At 55.3% G+C, this 18,552-nt stretch overlaps 1 protein-coding gene across 1 annotated transcript; it reads left to right on the top strand.

Moving 5' to 3' along the window:
• Positions 1-615: 615 nt before the first annotated feature.
• Positions 616-4,750, top strand: LOC119106196 (sex-determining region Y protein). Its single transcript, XM_037229804.1, has 2 exons — positions 616-767; positions 2,074-4,750. The coding sequence occupies exons 1-2, from the start codon at positions 651-653 to the stop codon at positions 2,848-2,850; spliced, it is 894 nt and encodes a 297-aa protein (XP_037085699.1). The 5' UTR covers positions 616-650; the 3' UTR covers positions 2,851-4,750.
• Positions 4,751-18,552: the final 13,802 nt, after the last annotated feature.

Genomic DNA, 18,552 nt, shown 5'->3' with positions numbered 1-18,552 from the left:
CATTTGTGATTACTACCAGCCATTTAGTTATTAAAAAGCATATAACACATTTTGCAGCTTTATAACAGGATAACAACACCCTTGTGCAATGTATAACAACCTCAGGAGGTTGCAAATTAATGCACTCATTCTCGCCATAACATCTCGCCATAACACTCGCCAGCTCGGCTGGTGTCGTGACGTCTCGCAGTGTTCGGCGCACAGCCCGCCCAAGCCGCTGCCGTCTCGGCGTGCTCGAGTGCTCCCAGCTCGTCAGAGGGGTTCGGCCCGGCCCGGCCCGCGAGCCTGGCCGGGTCGCCGCCGCTTCGGCTCCGATTCCGACGACCGTGACAGGTCGGCCGCCCCGAGAGAGAGAGAGAGAGAGAGAGAGAGGGGGGGGGAGAGGGAGGAGGCGTCTCGGGTCGATCCCGGCGCGGCTGCCACCTGCGGCCGGCCGGCGTGGGCGCCACACGAGCGCCCGTGATATCGCCCTGTTGACCCCGACGATCGGCCACGCGCCGGCTGCCCGCGCGTGCGGCGCGGGCTCCAGCCCGGCTAGTTCGCCGACCGACCACCAGGGGCGCCGTACTAGTGCCGCAGACCGGTCGAGCCTGACTCAGTGGGAAGGCTGCCGCGACCGGTGGAGGTGGTGCTGTGCGCGAAGGAGACACATGTGTTCCCATGTGCTGAGCGCCATGGCGATCAACCTGAGCGAGTTCCAGATCCGCTACCCGGACTTTCCCAAGTATCTGTGGGATTCGGAGACACCCTACTCGGACGCTATGAATGTAAGTCGCACCGAACCCAAAGTTCGTCGCGGTGCTCTGTTATTTTTTATAGAGTGATGAGTGATGTGGCATTTCGCTTGACACTTGTTCCTGGTCATGGAAAAGGTTGACTAGGACAGCTATTCGTCGCTGTCCATTTGTGTGGCTCCGACCGTCAAAAAGGGCAGAGACAATTAGTAAAGATTATGACTCTCCTATTTCTGCCTAAAACATGAACACATTTACATTTTATACATGCCTGCCTAGTTGAATGGACCGTTCAACGTTGTCCGACTTTGCGCTGCGTTCCCCTTCCCCCAATCCTCTTCTTCCATGCGTTTTGCCAATACCCACGATTCGTCACATCTCTCACGTTGCCTCCCGTGCTGTCAAAGTTGGATGTTCATCGGCTTATTTCGACAGACAATTCAAGTAATTTTGGTTTAAGCCAGCACATTCATCGCCGTCCTAAAAACTCGGTCTTTCTCGTGGATGCGGTCCTCTCGTGCCGCCGACTCCGCCCGGCCTGCCTGGCGTGTTTAGCTGGCCGCAGCGTCCTGGCCGCCAGCATAGATGCAGGCAGGGATGCCCAGCCTGCGATCCGGTGCAGGCCGCTAGTTCATCAAATCTGAGTGTCGCAGGCTGCGCGGTGAACGTACGCGAATAACGTGTGCCCTTTTCTCTTTTCAAACAACCCGCGTCGGGTGCATGTTAATGTGCTAATTTAAGAGGTACACACAGAGCCATCTGTTGACAGCGACACCAACTACCCGTCGGCCCAGCTGCTCGGTTTTGATGTCCTTGGAAGTACGTCGCGCACTGCTAGTGCTGATCTCGGTCTCTAGCTGGCTCTAACTTGCACCAGGGTCGTTTCGGCGGCGGTGCGGTGGGAGCTGAACTGTGCACCGGCGCGCGGCACCGGCCGCCGCCCGTGGCTCCGTGACGCGCATGACCTCTCGGGCCGGCGACCCTTGATCACCGGGACGGGACCAGACGCCGCCGGTCCGTCTTGAGTCAGCGCCGCGGCAGCTCAGCGCATGAACGGACGGGAAAATCGCCGCCCACGTCCGCGGCTGATTCACGCGCCAAGTGGCTGTGGGGAGTTTGCTGATCCCTGTGACTGCGGAAAGCGAGGTCAGCGGCGGTGGCGCCGGATTAACTGGCGCCCCAACGTCCTCGCGTCCGTGTCACTGATACCCTTGTTTGGCATCCCGGGCGGTGACGCGTCTTATCGGCTCATTGGTGCGTCGCAATCGCGCTGGGAATCCAGAGTTCGTTAGTTGTCGGTTACCAAGGGCAGGATACTGACGTTGTTTGTCTTCTTCAGGTCAAGCCCAGTCGACGGAACCCCGACCACACCAAGCGACCGCTCAACACGTTCATGCTGTTCGCCAAAATCCAGCGCGAGTATATCACGGCCAACTTCAGTTGCAACCACTCTGAGATCTCCAAGGCGCTGGGCCGGCTGTGGCAGGAGCTGAGCAAGGAGGAGAAGGAGCCGTTTATGCGCGGCGCCAAGACGCTGGTCGAGCTACACCGGCTTGAGTACCCCGACTACAAGTACCGGCCGCGCAAGAAGGGCCAGCCCAAGGAGGCGGCCAGACCGTCGGTCGCCAGGAAGACGGCCTGCCGCCGGGAGCGCCAGCTGGCCAGCTCTCCGGAGCCGGTGGTCGGCAGCGTCGGACGGCCGGCCAGTCCGCTGGAGCAGCTGTACCTGGGCGGCGGCGGCAGCCCGGCACCGCTCGGCGCGCCCGACAGCCCGCTGTCCTCCTGCTACGGCGCCGGCTCGCTGGGTCAGGCCAGCCCTGCCAGCGGCCTGCACATGCCCTACAGTCCGGTGCCGTCCGTCGGCTCCTCCAGCGGCTACGAGTCGGAGCTGTCGTACCGGACGGCGCCCGAGCTGCCCGCCATGCTCGAGGAGCCGTTCTACGCCCTGTCGCCGCTCGGCTGTTTCTCGCCCGAGCCCGAGCCGGAGATGACGTTCGACCTGAGCGACCTGGAGGTCACACCGCTCGACGAGACGACGCTGCTCAACCCGCTGGCCATGTTCCCCGTGTTGGACCTGACCAGCGACGACCTGGACGACCTGCGGTTCGGACTGTAGGCGGCCAGCGGCCGGCCGGCCGGGACAAGCGGGTGTGCGCAGGCGCGGCCCCTGCGCGCAGGGGGGTGACCGCGCACAGGCGTGTCACTGTGCGCAGGCGGCCACGCCCTCGTGGAGGCGTGGGGCGGCCGTCAGGTGCCGGCCCGTTAGTCACGTGGGTAACGGCAGTGTCACACCGGCCCTGGTCAATCCAGCTCCGTTCAGTTTGTGATGGATCACGACTGCAGAGGATCTGCCGGTGGCATTGCCACCGCTGGGTCGGGTTTGGGCGAGTTAGGCTACCTGGAATGGTCTGGTGGATGCTGAAGCGTGTGCTGTGTAGGATGTGTCTGGAGTGCTGGTTTTACACGACAATCTTGCTAGTCGTAACGTACTCGTGTGTTGAAGGAAGCTGGGGGCAGCGAGTTGTGCGGGGATCTGGCGGAAGCTGCCAATTAAGTAATTGCTAAGTTCTTATTTATTTTCCTTGTGATCTCAGTTCTTTTGCATGACGCTAGGGCTTTCTTTTTGAGATGCCGAGCTGAAGGAAATTTGTCTTATGTTACGAACGACAATGTGCGAACATCGCGTGAATGCAGATCACTGGCATTGTGACCATTTGGATATGAAACCAGTTTGTGTAAGCAGTTGAGTGTAGCTCATAGGCCCCTGTGATTTCCACAACTTTTGAAACGACGCATTTTAATGATGTGTTCGTGCATATGTGTTCTCGGAATATGTTGTTCGTTTTGGCATGATGTGCGTCAACAGCTGGTGAAAGAATTTCAGATCGTCCTCCATATACAAGACACCGACTCGATTAGTTATAAATTGATTGCGCGATAACGACTGTTTCATAATTTGTGCGCATATAGTTTGATGTTTGGTTTTCCCGGCCGCCTTTCCACAATATTTGACAGAAGATTATATTTTGACGGCCTGCGGACTGTATTTGGAAGCTCAGTGGCGTGTGCCGCGGAACGTTCGGTAGACCCATTTGTGGTAATGTGATCTAGAACATTCAATTTGTGAACCTAAAACGTGCATGCGAAGGTGCTGCCCACAGTCGCCTCACATCCAGGTTTTCTGTCAGCAGCGCCCACAAATAGAAAGCTATAGGAATTACAATTGCTTGGTTGTTCCCCAAACCGTTCAAAGGCCAAGATTATTGTTGCAACGTCTATGTAGGCGCCGTTGACTGCGCTGCCTAAGCAGTGTATAAATGGCAGAGCTAGAGCGGTGAACTGGCGATCCAATGGGATCCAAGCTCTCCCAACTCCCGTACTGAGACGCTGTCTATTTTTACGTGCATCGCTGCGATATGGGCATCATGGCTGGCTTTGCACGAAGGGCACGAGGCCCCCTCGCCTCCGCTGGCGATCATGGAAAGCTCGGTGACGCGACCATCAGCCATGGTGCTGAGTATTGCTGTTTCAGTTCGCAGTCTTGTTGATGGCCGGTGTTTGGCGGCTGGGGCCGCTGGCGCTGCCCAACTGCTCGTAGTATGACCTGAAGTTTGATGATCTATCGCAAGATCTCCATAGAAGGCGAGCGTGCGGGAGACCGCAATGAAATGTGACGGTTGGATCGGATCGCCTCTTGCATGAGGCGTGGCTCTATGAGTGTACGCATTGTGAGCTATGGACGTCGACGGACGGCGCAGACCAGCAGATGGGCACAGTTCCGTCTGAAAACACGCACAGTCTGACAAAGTCTGCGGAGTGACAATGGTCCAGCACAAGATACCTCCACCTATGCAGGTGCTTTTCAATGTGAGCGGTCGTTTGGAAGATGTGATTTGCCCATGCTGTTTTGTGAGTCTAGTCCACCTTTGCGAGCGCGCATGCATACGTGTGTGCTCCCGTGTTTTTATGTTCAGGAGCCGTGTCGTGCATTGCCAATATACGACTGCCCCATCCGAGCTCTCTGTCATGTCTCCGAAGAGTGGTGGGGCTGACCAAACCGGGCTGGGGTCGACAGTACACCGCGAAAGGACTGTGGCACGCTGACGGCTCCTCGCGACGCAGCAGCCCCTGGCGGCCTGCCCCAAACTGTTGGCATCACGGCCATCCACCACATGCCACTGTGACCAGCGGCTATCCCCAACTCTGACCAGTGGCTGTCCCCAACTCTGACCAGTGGCTGTCCCCAACTCTGACCAGTGGCTGTCCCCAACTCTGACTAGTGGCTATCCCCAACTCTGACCAGTGGTTGTCCCCAACTCTGACCAGTGGCTATCCCCAACTCGAGCCACTGACGGCGACCACGGTCAGTCCACACACCTGACCGCAGTGGCCACCCCCAGTTCTCACCACCGCAGCCACTCCCCATCTGCACAAGCGGGGCCTCCGCCAGTCGACATCACCGCAATACAGTGCGCGAGCCTCCAGTCGATACCGCCGCACCAGCGTCCGCCGTCTGCCCGTCTTCCCGTCCGCTGCGCTGTCACCAGTACAAATCCTCTCTCTTCAAAGCGCCGAACCTACTATTTCACCACTAGGATTAAATTCCGTTGAAACAATCGGCGTCTTCGATCTTTTGTTACATCATTTGGGTTTTATTTTAGGACGTATCTGGTCGCTCCAGATATTTCACATGAGCTCGACTGTTCACATAAGTCGTACGCCCATTTTGGTCTAACATATTTGCCAAGCATTCGAAGGGCCTTCGATGGGCGCAACATGACCTCGGCCGTCGACGCGTCGTCAAGCCCCTGTCATCGTCATCGTCTTCGGACATTTTACAGCGCTGGAAATATAAGCCCATGCACGAAGGGCGGTGTGTGCGGCCACGCTCAACTGCCAACGTTCGCCGCGGACCGGTCGTCCACGCGCGCCAGCCGGCCGGTCTGCCGTCTCCGCCAGCGACAGCGGTCGGCCGAGCCCTGCCTGGCAGCGGGAGCACCTGGCGTCCTCGGACCCTCCCCCTCTCCCCCCCCCCCGCCCCGCCCCCCAGGAGCTGTGGTGCCGTATGCTCGCCACGATGGGGCGTGGCTAGTGGGGCGCCGCAGGCGACGGCCCAGGGCGCCCGGCCTTTTTGCGCGCGGTTTTTCTTCTCTTTTTGTGGCGCCGCCCGACACGCGCTGCGGCTCTCCCTGGCAGGGAGGCGCAAGGTCACAAAAAGCAGCAAAAACATTGAGGTAACGGGCACAAACCGCCGAAGAAGTGCACTCGATCTGGCCGTGCGCCGTCGCTATGAGTCTGCAATCGCACCAGCCGGGCCCGGCCGGCGGTAAAAACTGACCCCGATCCACGGGCAGCCGACGGCGCCACTGGCCAGGGTTGCTTTTTCCCGAAATGACCTGAATGTTGGAGCTCCTGTTTACCATGGTTGATGGGTTTCTTTGCGTGTGAGTACATCCATCTGCGCTGACCGGGCTTTGTGCGAGTGTATTACAGCCTGACGATGCCGTTGGCGGCTTCAGATAGGTAAGCGAGGTTCTTGGCATAGATTACACCATGGCCGTCGAAATGACCTGATACGCGTCCTTCGAAGCCAGTAGCGTGCGCAGCATGGTCGCCCTGGAGCAGTTCGGTCCAGAGTTTCCTCCCTGACAACCGTGAGCACGCCATAAAAAGGCTGCTTAGTGGTGTAGTGATCCAGATGAAAAGAACTCTTGCACATGAGCCTTCCAAAACGAGCAAGGGAGAGAAGCGTTTTTAAAACATATGCAATACAATCGGCTTAGGGCAACGTGCATTTTTTAAGGCGTGCTCGGGTGTGGGGTTCAAATTACCCCCCCCCCCTGAGGTTTTTTTCCGGAATGGCTTCTGAACGGGGCGGCGAAGCTGCGCCAAATTTTGCACAGCCGTAGACAACTGGACAGCGGACGGCTTGATATCAAAAAATTTAGATTTACCTAGCAAGGTCGCAGACCTTTGGCAGATCTAAGTCAGGCCATGGATTCAGCGAAGCCAATTTCTAGGCAATCGTTCAATCTGATGCAACATCGAAGTGTAAGACGAAGCCATGCATCTCTGAGATACTTTCTCATGCAACACAACAATTTAATGAACAAATTTCATTGATCTAGGGTCAGTTATGAAGGTCAGATCAAGGTCAAAATCAACCTGTTTTATTACTATGTGGCTTGCTGTTTAGGGTAGTTTCTGGTGCCCATTCTGAATTTATTGATAACAGGAACTGCATTGTACATTTTCCATGGACTTCTTAAAGGTTGACCTGGATCATCATGGGTCATTGACCTAAAATGACCCAGGTCAACATGTTTTTAGGAGCATGCTGTCTCGCGTAATCTTTCACGCCTATTCAAATACAAAACTCAAAGCGGTCCCGTATGATTTTGGTCGCCATGACTTCCGGAAGGTCACACAAGGTCACTTACTTTAAATGGTATGTGACCGTTTGCTCAGAACAGTTATTTTGGTTCTGGACGTACTTTGAAGACCGACCTGGAGTTTGACCATGCTTCACCTTATTTGACCCGAAGGTCGTGACCTGGGAACCTCAAACTTTAACCTAAGTGAGTTCACGTATAGGCCAATGCCCCCTGTGAATTTGATGTATCTTAGCTTCTGAAATATCAGGGGCCGTCAAATTGGACCGTCCCCACCCAAGCAAACGGTATCCAACTGGTCATCCGGGCCGTGATAACAGTTGAGAAGTAGCTACATTTCTTCCCTGCCTTTCACACCGTGTTCCCAGGCCACTGCAATCGGGTCATTTTGTCAATCGGCAGATATCAATGGTATGGCCTCCCATCAAGGAAGGCCATACTATAGGTTCTCTCCGGTCGGTTTCTGCCTGCAACATAACAATTGCGGTATTGTGAATAAAATACCTGGTGATAAAACTAGCATGGCGATGATGTTAAAGGGAGTGTGTCAACGTTAAAAATGTTTCAAGAACATACTCTAGACAAACCTCAATATTATCTAGTCAAAGAAGTGCCACTGCAGCACCATCGAGACAGAATAAGGGTAAACTTTTGATTATTCTCGCATCCGAATTATACTGTCAACGCCTTGCAACAGCAATATGCTTCTTTCATGCAGTTGTTACGAACGCCGTCGTCATGACAACCGCCGTCGTCATGACGACAGTAGAATCTGCGGAGGGCCATTGTCAGCTGTTTGAACGTTTGCGATTGGCACAGCGGGCGGCAAGGGCCAGTTACCGAGAACCGCATCGGTTTAAGTTTGAACCAGTGCGTCACTATAAACCATGTGATGTTCCTTTTTCCAAATCCTAAGGGCGCTTGAAAAAGATCTCCGCATAGTGAACGCCTAGGAGAAAAATTCAGTAATAGGATAACGCTTCACTGAAGTCGCGGAAAAATGGCCCCATTTTTGCGGTTATTCTGACAGAGTTTTTCAAGCTTTGGTAGTATTTATTGTAGAAAAAGTTGCTGCAACTTAGTGTCTTGCCAATATTACCGAGCTTACACGTTGGAAAAAGCAAGGCTGACGTGGGGTATATTACTTTTACAATGCTGAGCGAGCAGTCCGAGATTTCTCTTGTAGGATCGGCTATTTCAAATCGACATTCTGGGCTTTTCAGGACTTCGAGAAAACTGGTATCACTGATCAAATCGCAAGCGCCTGATCTAACCATGCGTGAAAAAAGAAAAAGTAGTATGCCCTCTTCAATGAAATCCTGGTTTTGAAGTCGAGAGCAATATGGCCCAAAGTGGAAACAAAACCAGAAGTACTTCGGATGTGCTTTTATTCTAACCCGCGCAACAAGCCTCTGCATCATGCTGCTTGCGTATATGGGCTAAGGATTCGTTGATGAAAATCTCGGCAATCCTGGGTTGATACTTAATCATTTAGGGGCCTGTTGTTCACTTGTGTGGCAAGTGTCCGCTTCCATGACGACGCCCAAAGCTGGATATATGGATAGGCCCTTGCCTGTTCCCGGTTGATCAGCCTGTTCTGGTTTAACTAGGATCAGATCCAGTTGACCCCGACCATGCTTGACCTTGGTTATCCCAAAACGCTTGCGACATCAGGTTTTAAAAACCTGTTACAATAGCCTTTGATCCAGATCAAGGTACTTCACAGTCATTTCCGGTCGACTCGAGTTAGTTTCTCCTATTAAAGCCATCTTATGTAAATATCCGATCATCATCGGCTGCGGACCCATATCTTCGACGAACCAGTAGTTTGGTCGACTTCACCTACAGCTGGTCCCGAACACCAACGACTACAGCGTGGATTCACCAATATAATCGGCATCGCAGTGATCTCCGGCCGATCAAGATCATGATCGACTGCAGAGCTAACAGGAGTGGAGCCGAGCACGATGTATTTCACACTTAATTCCGGAATATGATCGACCTCACAGTAGTCTTTGGTCGAGCCTTGGGTTAACCTTACAGTAAACTCCATCCAAAACCTCCATTGAAACATCAACTCCGTCCACATTCCTTCATCCTGGATCCAAAACATCATCGACTTTAAAATAGTTCTGGTTAGTCCCGGTTGTGATCAGTCTAACAACCACCCCGTAGATCGGTCTAACATCTTAAAACCATACCGTAGATCGGCTTAATAACCCCGTGGATTCCGGTCCCAACTGACTCCGGGTTGGCATGCAGCTCCTGTGAATCCGGGTCCCAATCGACTTAAGAACCCCGTGGATCCCGGTCCCAACCGACTCCGGATTCGCAGGCATCTCCTGTGTATCCGGGTCCCAATCGACTTATGATCGTTTTTTCATGGATTCTTGTTCTATCCGACTGCACGGACTTCTCCAGCGCCCCCGAACACGACACTCGCGGTAATTTGCGATGGATCCCTAATATGATTAATCTCTCGATCATCCTTCGCGCATCCCGGATATGATTGACTCCAGCCGTCTCCGCAGGATCCAGGATCTAACCAACGTCAAGACGATATCCGACAGATCCCGCGCAGCATCGACTTCGCAATCATCTCGACTGGATCCCGAACATGACCAACTTCACGGTTAGCCATCAGCAGCAGCATCTGAGAACACCATCGGCTTTACGGCCACCTCCGGCGAACCGCGGCTATCTTCGACTTCCCATTCATGCCTGCCGAGGCTCTCGATCACGTCCGAGTTCGCAGCCGCCTTGTGCGGCGGGATTTCCAGCGGTGGCGGCGCGCGCTGCGTCAGCGCGCCGCAGCGGGCCTGGGCCTGAGTCTGGCAGTGCCGTCGATGTGTCAGCCTTGCGGACAGATCCGTGTGATGCAAGCCGTCAGCCCGGCGCGGCGGCGTGTAACGGCACCCGGCGGTCGGTCAGTCAGGCTATTCTCGCCAGGGGGGAGGGGGGCGCGCGGCGTGGTGGAGATTCCTACCGCCGTCACTACCGCTGCCGCCGGCGGTTCCGGTCGCCGCTGATTCAGGGCCGGCCGGCAGCCGCGCTCTGGTCGCTGGGGTTATCTGCGCGATGACTGGCACTTGGGACTCAGCGCTCCCACCGCCGGGGGTGCAGGAGAGGTCGGGTCATGCGCGGTCCTGCGGCAGGCTGATAATCCGGCTGCCGCTGGTGACCACTTGCAATATCTCTGAATCGATGAATAGCAACGACTTTTGATGAATAGCAAGGAAGCGCCCCGCGCGCCTCCTGGGGATGTAGGTCTTTTGACAAGGGTGTAGAACGAGGGGGGACGGGAGGTAGCGGCCATCCCAACCTTGTAGAAACCTCGTCCCCCCCTCCCCCCTCCCGGAACTTGGACACAAGCTCAACATTACAGACTTATGGTGCTGCTGGCCAAACAATACCCATTTGAAAACTATTTTGCGCTCCAGACGTTTTCTTGAGCTCCCATCATCTCCCGTGTCTCTGTCTTTTGACGCGTGACGACATAACGACATGGCATGACGTTAGATACCGTATGGCGACTTAACGAGGAAATGCTGCACATTTCGTCATATGTGACATATGCATTCCACGTAATTTAGTGCCTCTGCTCACTACATAGCATCCCTGAACGCGCGTCATGGTTGACTCTTGGACTGTGGGTAATTTAATCCGAGTCGTGTCAAAATGATGCCGCAAGAGCCAATATAGCGGATCAATTTTTGAGCGCTCATTGGTATCTCTACTCCTCTCCTCCATGCATCAGAACTTAAATCTATTAAACCGCTAAACGTTGTGTGAGAGTAAGGGTTCTTAGTTGTGTTGTCAAGATAGCAGAAGCCTAGAATGACTCGAATCGCGGCATTGCTGAAATGCCTTTTTTTGTTTTCGACTCAGCACTGCTCACGAGACCACGCTCTGAGCCTGAACGCGTCTCTGTGGTGTATCACGGGTCAAACAGCGCGTGAGCGGCGAGGGCGGCCGTACTCCAGGCCCAGCCAGGTGACACCCCTGCGGCGGCCGTACTCCAAGCCCAGTCAGGTGACACCCCAGCGGCAGCCGTACTTCAGACCCAGCCAGGTGACACCCCTGCGGCGGCTGTACTCCAAACTCGGCCAGGTGGCACCCCTGCGGTGGCTGAACTCCAGGTGCGGTCAGCAGTGGCCCACCGGCACAGGCTCGGACACGTCGCTGCAGTCCAGCGACCGCAGGCCCGCCTCACGCGGCCTTGGTTGCACCACCTGATGTGGTGGGACGGAAGAGGGCCGCCGGGCTCAGCTCAACCTTTTCTTCTTCTTTTTTATTGCCCCGGCGACCTGAAGCCACAGCTGGGGTTGGGGGAACTTACTTCTGGCTTAAGGCTAGGCAAAAAGCTACGTTAAGCCGGCTTGTGCTATCCGGCGCAAAGCAAGGGACAGGGGTAGACTACATTACGTTAAACCGGCTAATGTTGTCCGATATCAATGCAAGAAAACGCGCTCGATACTACGTTAAACCGGCTAATTTCGTCCGGTGGCAAATGCAAAGTAAAACACACACACACACACATCCATTGTATTCAACCATCACAGTACGTTTGGATGACGGACGACCACCTCATCGCAGCAAAGGTTTCCCCGCGCGGCAAACGGCGAGGCCCCGGCTCAGCGATTCAGCTCAACCATCCAGCACGCTGAAGCCGGGACTGCCGGGCGCGAGCGCGATTCAGCGCATGCGCAGAAATCTCGTCAGGAGGCTCCTGCGCATGTGCTGAAATCGCGCTTGGGGAGGAAGGAGATGGTTTTTTGTAGTTACGTTGTCTCTTTCCGTGCAACGCCATAGCGTTTGCATCATCTTTTCCGAGATATGTTGGCTGGTGGCTCTGACATCTCTGACATACCCAGCAACCGGCTCACACCGTCCCTGAAGTCCCTGACAACCAGCCGCCGCCTCCCCTGGCGATGCTGCTGCCTTTTCCTTGCGACGTTTTTCTGAGGCCCTGAAGTTCTAATGACACTATTTGCACGAGCCTCGCTGTTTTGCTGGCTCTGGTGTTCTGGGTCTCTTGAAGTTTCATTGCGTTCATAAAACATGCGGAATGAGGCGCCGTTCGGACGCCCGCATTTTATGCCTTTCTGCCGAGCGCCTTCCGAGCATTTGAAGGTTCCGCGTTTGAAGATGGAGGAGCGCGGACGTGCGCCATCCCCTTGCGTGAGTTTCTCAGGGCGGCGACGCCCGTTGAGTCAGGGCCAAGCAATCTAGCTTTGAGGCGTACTGGACATCGAATCTTGGGGCGTCATTTCCGAATGCTATACCGATTGCCCGAAGCCGAACCCAGACAGGAAATGTTTCTGCTCTCCGCACCATTTTGGAGGCCCTGGCCCTGTTGCCCCTGTCCTTCCCGCCCGGATCCACCAGTCCTCGAGCCGGGGCAGCAGCCGCTGCAGGGTAGGCGTGACGACCTCCCTGTCCTCCGTCATGGTCAACCTCGGAACGATCCCAGTCCCGCCAGCCGTGCCGCACCCACGTGCGTGCACGTGCGTGCGTGCGTGCGTGTGTGCGTGCGTGCAACATTCCAGTGGCGACTTGCGGCTCGACAAGTGGGAATGATTGAGTTGCCTTCGGCCGCAAAAGATTTGATTCAAAGCGAGACTGACAGGGTACATGTGGTCAGTTTCCGACGTACTTCCCGTCATTTTCCGCGCGTGATCAGTTTCCGACGCACTCCCCGTCACTTTCCGTGGCTCGTGTCGTCATGTACCCGCACGCGGCGCTAAGACGCGTCCATGACTGTGTGGCCGAGTCTTTCTTTTTTACTTAAGGGCGTCATTTGCGTGTTGTTCCTTCATTTTCTTATTGCTGTTTGGAGCTAATTCAGTTTTGCAGCTGATTTGGGTGCAGCGGTAAGGGCATTGCCACATACTGTCCTATGACAGCGCTGCTCCTATGACGGGCTGGACGCGGGCAGCTTACGGTCAGCTAGATACGCAAATAAAATTATCATCAGCATACATCTGCTCACGAGGCCTCATAATCATCTCAAAAGGTCGATCCCAGCAGGCCCTCGAAAGAGGTAAGGAGGGAGGAAGGTGAAGGGGTAGCGAAGCACAATAAGGTGATCGCTGTGGCGTCTCAAGGCAGGCGGCGGAAGCGCAGTACAGTCACATTTCCATACGCTGCAGTCTAGACAAGCGGCTTATGCTTTCCGAGATTTGCCGTTCCGCTAACCTGCATGGTACAGCAAGGATCCACCAGCACTACTTGACATTTAGCCGGCAGCAGCGTAGTTTTGCAAGATAAGGTGGGGGATAAACATGCAAAATGGCCCACTTACCTCTAGAACTTCGTGGGTTTTACCGACTCCTCCCCCCTTCTCTCGGCACAACTGAAAATGAAGCTGCATTTCTGCTGGCCGATAAACATTCAGCCGCGTGTAGTTGCATAGATGTCAATACTTCTACTTGCAACGGTAGCCCCAGGAAACGAATTAACGCGAGAATTAATGCACGAAACAAAGCAAGTATGCCAGGGTGGTGGCAGGGCAGGATATAAATGGAGACTCACACAGAAAACACCTACAACGCAAACTGCATGCACGAATGAAACATGAGCATCGCCGAGCCAACGGGAGGAGAGCGGGGCAAAGGTATGTAGACCATGACCTCAGCAGTCACAATACGGAGCAAGGCTCCAGGGATTAGTTTCAATCATTGGGCGGTTCGCGTCGGTCGTAAATAAAGCGCACAGTCTTAAATGGAGTCACCCACATGAGATGACCTTCGCTACAGTGGTCAGGACTCCACGGGTAAAACTTCACCCAGAGGTGTAGTTTCTTATTCCGTTGGAGACGGGGCTTCAACCCCCCCCCCCTTCCTCTTTCCCTCCTCAGCTAACTTTGAGAACGCAGCGGTTCAATGTGGAGAGACACACATTTTCCCCGTATTGCTATGGTAGGTTTAGCTATTTTCTCGTTTTAGCCCCCAACCCCCACCCTCAAAACCACTTTTCACACCTACATCTTGGTTACGTCCGGGAAAAATAGCAGATGATTTCATGGTGGAACATTTCATATATCTGTTGAGCTCCAGCCCTCCCCATCCCTCATCCATGCCCTTGAACTTCAGCATGGAGCCTATGGCGTTGTGAAAAATTGACTGAAAATCTAAACATGCCCCTCCCCAACTTAGCTCTCTCTGGAAGTTCAACCCCTGCGCAATTCAGAGTTCCCTTGACAGGCAGCACTTTTCAGAGGGAAAGACCGTTGCGGTAGTTTTACCGTTAAGCAGCACACGAAATTGTCATCGCTTAAGCCGAGATTAAACACCCACTCATGTGTATTTTGCTATTGTTGGATCGGAATCGTAGCTTAAAACGAGACAAAACCGCCTATCTGGCGAAATCAGCCAGTCGAACACGGTGGCCTTCGGTGTGGTCCTTGGCGGTGCCAGGGCTGAGCCTTAAATAAGCCACCATACGGCGCCAAAGCTGTACGATGAAATGTACCATCCCGTCGCTAAGCATACAGGACACGTTAGAAAAAAGCAGCGTGTCTATACGCCTCTCCAGAGCGGGCCGGTCCAGTGCAGCAGCGGTGCTTCCTGGAAGCGTTGGCCGCCTCCGCGCCTGGTGCCCAGACTTCCCAGCGCTGTCACGGCGGGACGGGCGGATGATGAGTGTGCCGTCAGTTCGCGACAGCTCGGCCGTCGGCACCCCCGCAGCCTCATAACGGGGCAGACGCCGCGGCCGCCGCGGCCGCTTCGCTGAAGCCCTCGCGCCGACCACGGCCGTCCTGCCCCAGCGCCACCGCCTTCCTGGAAGCGCCGGCTTCTGCCGTCTCGGCCACGGGGACGGCCTTCTCGGAAGCGGCCGCCGTCGACGGCGCTCGCCGGCGTCGACGCCCCCCTCGCCGACGCGCCGCCCGAGCACGTGACTCACGCGCCGCGACGGCCAGGCGTCCCGGCGCGCCGCACACGAGCCGCCCTCCGCGCCGAGCCGTCCTCGCACCCTCCAGGTGACACACGCCGTGTAGTAGAACTTCCCGGAATCGAGCGTGGCTGAGTCATGAGATGGCGCCTGGTGCACGTTTTGCAGGATTACCCCGGCGCTGGGGGCGGGGAGGGGGAGGGGAGCGGCCGGACCGGCCGCGATCGGGGCTGAACCCGGCCGCCGACGGAAAACAGGCCTGCAGAGCCGAGCGAGCCGCAACATGCCGCACCACCGATTCACTTGGCCGCAGTAGTGAACATAGCGACCACATTTGAAAAACGTACTCCGTAACCACATATCCTGCTGTGTTTTTTGCAACATCCCTTCCTCATGAGCGCCGGAAATGACGACCAATACCCGTTGCATCGACGCGGCATACCGGTTAGCGTCCATTTCCCGAGAGTTGACTCATTTGTGAGAGTCGGTGGGAAATGAGTAAAGAGGGGCAGCTTGCAGTAAACTGGGGTTGTAAAAAATGTGCCACCTGTTTGAACTTCCCCTCCACTCGCAGGCGCGACGGCCCACGTGCAGCGCTTTCGGGACACGTCAGCCTGTCGCTGTCAGCCTGGCCCTCAGTGAAACCCGAGTCAAGCCGTTACACAACCGTACTCCGACGGCCAAGCTCCTAACGAAACGTCATATGTGCCATTGCAACAATTAAATACAATCAAAACCGAAGCAGATAGGTAGATCACCAACGCTTAGTGCATACTTTCCGCCTACAGCAGACTAAAATCGAGATTCAGCCTACAAAACCGCCGAAGACCACGTGATCGAGGGCGACGGCCGTGCCTATCGTTCACAGGCGCTCGCGCAGCGGGGAGGAAATCACACCCACATGAAAGGGTTGAGATAGGGTCGGGCGAATGCAAAGGTGGTTTTAACGGTCGTTGTCGGCCCTCAGCGACCGGACAGCAGCCAGCTTGGCGCGGCACGCTGCCTCACTTTCCTTCACCGTCTGGTGACGTGTCGCAACAAGACAGAGCTGTTGATGCCTTGCGGTAGGCGCTGGGACCAAAAGCATAACGGGAATAGTCTGGCTGGTATGGTCCTGACCTCAATTCACGCGGTCATGTGTGCTATTTGATTTCGCAATATTGTCAAGGACAAATTACTAACGTCGAGTTTAACGCCCCCTTGCGATTGGCCAGAGTGCGCTGGTCGTCCCACAGGGGTCCTATGTGTGCAGAGCCACCGCGACCTTTGGGGCTCTGAGGTAAGCCGTCCCGGGCCGGCTCGGCCGGGCGGGCGGTGGCGACAGGGGCCGGCTCGGCCGGGGCGGGCGGTGATGGCAGGGGCCGGCTCGGCCGAGGCGGGCGGTGATGGCAGGGGCCGGCTTGGCCGAGGCGGGCGGTGATGGCAGGGGCCGGCTCGGCCGGGGCGGGCGGTGATGGCAGGGGCCGGCTCGGCCGGGGCGGGCGGTGATGGCAGGAGCCAGCGATCGGACAGCGCGTGTGCGCGTCTCGCGCGGACCAGACCTGTTTCCAGGCACGGAGTGCGTGGGTTCCGTCCAACAAACGCGAGAAGAGAAAGGCCCGCAGGGTAACGGGGTGTCTGCCGCTGGAAGCACACCGAGTTTAAAGCCCCCTTGCGATTGGCCAGAGTGCGCTGGTCGTCCCACAGGGGTCCTATGTGTGCAAAGCCACCGCGACCTTTGGGGCTCTGAGGTAAGCCGTCCCGGGCCGGCTCGGCCGGGCGGGCGGTGATGGCAGGGGCCGACTCGGCCGGGGCGGGCGGTGATGGCAGGGGCCGGCTCGGCCGGGGCGGATGGCGACGGTGACATTTAAATCAATCAATTGACAATCAAAAGTAAACATTCCTTGATGTCTACAATTTAAACATTACCAGTAGTGTAGCAGAGTGCGTGTCGCTGGTGGCACATCGCTCAGTGAGGAGTCAGCTAACGGGGGCACAGCCATCGCACGGGGACGGCTAAGACATCAGTAGGGCAAGAGTTGTAGTTCCGAGACTCGAACTTGATGAGGCATGTAAATGTGTTACTGTATGCCTGCATTTACAAATACTAGGTTCACATTAAGCATGAAGTTTAAGTAATAGAATCATATGGTTTACTGAAAGCGGATACAAACTTCGAAGACGATTCACCTGAACATACAGCCGCCATAGACATAACACCAGCAAACATGAGTGCGCTAGTCACTAATTGACAACAGACTAACACATTCTACATCACAGCACACTTCTAGACAAAACATTTATCAAAGTTAGACATTCCTTGATGTCTACAATTTAAACATTATCAGTCCATCAGATGTTATATGAATTGCAGCATCCGGCTGGTGCGCCAATCATGACTCAGGCTATCGTTAGATCGGCCTGTGAACAAAAACGATGACGTTACCCGGTCCGACGTTTTGAAAACAAGTTTCCATAAGCATAGCAAACCTTGAAAGGCACTCCAAATTATGACCCTGTTCCTGTGCTTTCCAAGAGCAGGTTCTGGTCTGTTGCGGTGTGAGCAGCAGCAGACTTCAACCTGCCTACCTAGTTTTGCTCCATTCCCTGAGTTGCCGACTTAGGGAGCTTGCGTTCAGTGGCGTCTACGAAGCCGATCAAGACGGTAAGAACCGAAAATGCAGGTGTGTTACGGTGCGTTTTTGAACGCATGGTAACTGAACCAGTGCCCCTAAGTGTTCGGAATCCCTCCATGGAAAGACAATTCCACCATGGAAACAGACAACCCCAAACTTGAGAGACCATGCACCGGTATATCGACCACCGCACTCATAGAACACAGCTGTCACGCGGGTGATTACACCACTTGTAGAAGCAGTGAACACGGTCCTGCAGAACTTCAATAAGTCTGATTACGAGTGAAGTTGAGGTTAAGTTCGCAAGCAATAATCCAACGTCGCCAATCAGCGCATCATAAACTAATCACCAGTCCATCGAAAAGCTGGTGTCCAGTTATCAGCCTGCATCGCTGTACACAATTTTATGTACGTCTGCGTTGCATGGCAGCAAAATGTGAAATGCGAAATGTGAGATGCGACGAGGCGTGGACGATGCGGTTGTGTTACAGTGTGAAGCTCTACCTTCAGGTGGCTCAGGTGTCCATTTCCTTACCGAGGAAACAGACGATTCAGCATAGTTGAGCTATAGCGGAGCTAGTTTTCGTTTTGCGCCGGTTTTTCAGACCGTGACAAGTGGTTGCATCCATGTGAATCAGTCAGACGCACGGGTCGTCGGGCTACACGTGTGGGCACAGATCACCGCGACACGTTATGCAAATCACCGCCCGCGTGAGTCACTTTCCCAGACCAACACGGGGCAAAGGGCGACGTGAACGCGGATACCCTGCACCGTTACACAGCCACCCACAGGCGTGACAACTGCGGCACAAACCAACGATGGGGCAACCGAGCGAACAGCGCAGCGGCGTGGCCGTCTCCACGTCACCGCGATGAGCGCGGGACCGTTCGCGATCACGTTTGGCCAAACTCCCCCGT

The sequence above is a fragment of the Pollicipes pollicipes genome, unplaced genomic scaffold, assembly GCF_011947565.3.
Source record: "Pollicipes pollicipes isolate AB1234 unplaced genomic scaffold, Ppol_2.1 Scaffold_6138;HRSCAF=7277_pilon_pilon_pilon, whole genome shotgun sequence".
In the NCBI taxonomy this organism is placed as follows: domain Eukaryota; kingdom Metazoa; phylum Arthropoda; class Thecostraca; order Pollicipedomorpha; family Pollicipedidae; genus Pollicipes; species Pollicipes pollicipes.
The sequence above is the reverse complement of the archived record's forward strand: the minus strand, read 5'-3'. Positions and strand labels throughout refer to the sequence as shown.